The sequence below is a fragment of the Hipposideros armiger genome, unplaced genomic scaffold, assembly GCF_001890085.2.
Source record: "Hipposideros armiger isolate ML-2016 unplaced genomic scaffold, ASM189008v1 scaffold_37, whole genome shotgun sequence".
Taxonomy (NCBI): domain Eukaryota; kingdom Metazoa; phylum Chordata; class Mammalia; order Chiroptera; family Hipposideridae; genus Hipposideros; species Hipposideros armiger.
In genome coordinates, this window is record NW_017731387.1 from 302,912 (window position 1) to 306,585 (window position 3,674).

Below are 3,674 nucleotides of genomic sequence, written 5' to 3' on the forward strand. Positions count from 1 at the left end.
TCGCTCAAGAGTTTGAGCTCTGAGCAACAGCGGTTCGAGTCAGCCCGAGCTGAGCAGCCGTGAGCTGCCAACAGGTGGCAGGATGGCTCAGCTATAAAAAAAAAATAATAAATAAATAAAACAGGTAAAGCAAGTCAAAATGTGATTCAGTCAATCAGGTATTTATTGTGTGCCTACTGTGTGGACAGCACAATTCTAGAATTTAGGATAAAAATAATAGGACTGCTTTTAAGGAAGTTTTATATTAGTTGGAAAAACAAAATAGAATACATGCTCACGTGAAACATTGAATCATTTAAGACTATGATTTTGTACTAAAATCTGGATGATAGCAAGGTCACGTTACTTTAGAAGTTTCTGCATATTAGTGTTAACTTTTGATTGAATTTTTAAAATTAGAGTTTAGAAACAGCACGTAAGTTCAGTCTGCCTTTTATTTGTATTTTATTTGGCCTGCACAATATTTTAGGGGGAAAATGAATTCTTTGCCAACATCACATAAAATTAGTCAAAAGATATCACTAAAAATTTATATTCTGGTTTCTTTTTGTTTTGTTTTGTTTTGTTTTTAGCTGAGCCATCCTGCCACCTGTTGGCAGCTCAGCGGTATTCTGGTTTCTTTTAAAAGTACATTTTCAACAGGTGGCAGGATGGCTCAGCTAAAACCAAAAAAAAATACATTTTTTTGGCAGCACTAAGCAGATATTTCGCTAAAACGTTTGTTGGTGCATACTTTCTAGTTCACCACCATCCTAACCACTCTGTTATATCACATGGTCTGTTTCATTAACTTATTTTGCCCACCTTTCCCCCGTAGACCTTTAAATTAGATAATTCCACCCTTCCCCCTTTGTGCAGAAGGGGACAGTAAGGCCTAAAACAGTCACACAGCCATTTATTGGTGGTGTCAGCTAGAGCAAAAATGTCCTCAGTCCCCCAATCCAAAGCTCTTTTAACTATTAAAAGAAATTGTAGAGGAAAACATGTTATTTTCCTTATTTTTAATTTGGCCTGAAATACTTTCTGAGCCATTAAGAAAAATTATAAATTACCTACCTACCTGCCACTTCCACTTATCACTGCTATTCATAAATGCAAATTTATTTATCAGCTAAAACGAACAATTGAGTATGAGATTAATTGAGATACTTCTGTACTTTTGTGAGTTGTTCTGAGATTATGGACCTAAGATTGGTGCTGTCTACCAAAGTTTCTAATGTTGGTGTCTCAAAAACAAAAAAACCTGATAAAGTGACTTGAGACATAGTAGTTTTTTCTCCATTGTTTCATATTGAAACAGTGATAATAGAATAAGCATCATCAGTTGGTTCCATTTGCTTAACTAAGTTTGTAACATCATGGAAAGCAGCAGCAAGTTTTAAAGAAGTCAACGCCTGTATATCTACGTAAGCCTGTCACGTAATGCGTTCTCAGTAAACATGTTCTGTCTTTTACCTGGTGACCCTACATACCTTTTTCAATGTTTTATTTTGTTAAAGGACTTGCTATTGTGACCAAATATATTACAAAGGGCTGGAAAGAAGTCCATGAATTGTATAAAGAAAAAGCACTTTCTGTGGAGACTGAAAAATTATTAAAGTATCTGGAGGCTGTAGAGAAAGTGAAGCGCACAAAAGATGAGCTGGAAGTCATCCATCTAATAGAGGAGCATAGATTGGTGCGGGAGCACCTTCTAACAAATCACTTAAAGTCTAAAGAGGTAAGTGAATTCTAACATGTTACAGCATGTGGTTAAACGTGGGTCATTGTGACAGGTATTCAAACGGTAAACTTTGGGTGACTACATATTAATTCTCTAAGAAAAACTTTAAATATATCTTGAAATTAATGTTTTCTTTAAATACCTAACACTGCCCAGATCTAGTTGGCATTCAATAAATATTAAACAGCATGTTAGTTTATTTGATAAACCTTTGACCAACTTGCACGAATTTTTATTTAGAAGGTTCCCTAAATCGCAAAAGAAAGCCTTGGAGAATATATTAGTATTACCACTGATGTAGCTATGTTATACTGATTCATAATTCCTTCTGTTTCGGCCTGCGTTATTGCAATAGGTATGGAAGGCTTTGTTACAAGAAATGCCTCTTACCGCATTACTACGGAATCTAGGAAAGATGACTGCTAATTCACTGCTTGAGCCAGGAAATTCAGAAGTATCTTTAGTATGTGAAAAGCTGTGTAATGATAAACTGTTAAAAAAGGTAAGCATTACCTGGGTTAGCTACCACTAATTGAAAAAAATTGGCTCCTAAATTTCAGGGATGTAGACAGCATGTTTTTTAGGTATCCCGAGACTTTTATCACACCAAATTGCATTTTGACTCTGAAAATAAGATTAATATGTCCTCATTTTTCTCTTTATGGAATTTATTAGCTACAATAACAAATGTCTGTGACACATAGTTACTATTTTTCATTTGAATTTTGCATTTACTTTCTGTCTGTGTCTTCTTTCCAGGCTCGTATATATCCATTTCACGTTTTAATTGCATTAGAAACTTACAAAACAGGTCATGGGCTCAGAGGAAAACTAAAGTGGCGCCCTAATGATGAAATTTTGAAAGCTTTGGATGCTGCTTTTTACAAAACATTTAAGGTGATGGTTTGATTTTTTTTTATGACTCAGGACTTGATATCTTCTGTAGAAACACATCTTAAAGATAGTACTAGTTTAACCATTTTGATTAGCTGTTCATTTGCCTTTCCTTAGTTCATGTGAAGGTGGATGCATAATTGACATTGTAAGTTTATGAGTAAAGTATTTCTCCCTGTTTTTGGGCAACAACTAATTATCCTGAGATAATTTTGACAGGTTTTAAATTACCAAATTTAAAGTTCTGCATCATGGTGGAGTCCTTTGACTTGGTCCCCTGTCCTCCCATTTTCCTGTTAATCAGTGGTGTATGTCCTATGTCTTCATAGGAAGCGATATTAAGAATGGAAAGCCTATATCTGAGCCATAAGTAAAAATTTTGGGTTTTAAACATCTCTTGCAATTTAACAAAATACTAGCAAACAAACTCAGCAGCAAATTAAAGGGATTATAAAAGCGAGATTTATCCTCAGCATGCAATAATGGTTCAATATATGATAATGTAATACATCACATTAATAGAATGGACAACCACATGATCACCTCAAGCAAAAAAAAATTTGACAAAATTCAATACACTTGCATTAAAAAAAGAAAAACCAAAAATAGAAGTGACCTTCATCAACATGATAAAGGCCATATATTAAAAAACCCAGTTATCATTGTACTCAATGGTGAAAAATTGAAATCTTTTCCCTTAAGAGCAGGAACAAGATAAGAATACCCACTTTTTCCACTTAGTACTGAAGATTCTAGCAGTTAGACATGAAAAAGAAATAAAAGGCATCCAAATTGGAAAGGAAGAAAATTATCTCTGTTCTCTAATAACATGATCTTATATGTAAAAAAAACTTAAAGAATCCACAAGGAACTACTAGAGCTAACAAATTCCGCAAAGTTGCAGGATATAAAATCAGCAGGCAAAAATCAGTAGTATTTCTTTCTATATGCTAGCCCTGAATAATCCAAAAGCTAAGTTTTGGAAAATGTTTCCATTTAGAATAGCATCAAAAAGAATAAAAGACGGGCCGGCCGAGTGGCGCGATGGTTAAGAACT

At 34.4% G+C, this 3,674-nt stretch overlaps 1 protein-coding gene across 1 annotated transcript in view; it reads left to right on the plus strand.

The window, feature by feature from the left end:
* The window catches only part of RO60 (Ro60, Y RNA binding protein), a 29,594-nt gene that overhangs the window by 18,918 nt on the left and 7,002 nt on the right, over nt 1-3,674 (plus strand). Inside the window, exons 3-5 of the mRNA XM_019638087.1 lie at nt 1,500-1,720; nt 2,079-2,225; nt 2,483-2,620. Coding sequence (XP_019493632.1) covers nt 1,500-1,720; nt 2,079-2,225; nt 2,483-2,620 — 506 coding nt within the window. The remainder of the gene's footprint in view (nt 1-1,499; nt 1,721-2,078; nt 2,226-2,482; nt 2,621-3,674) is intronic.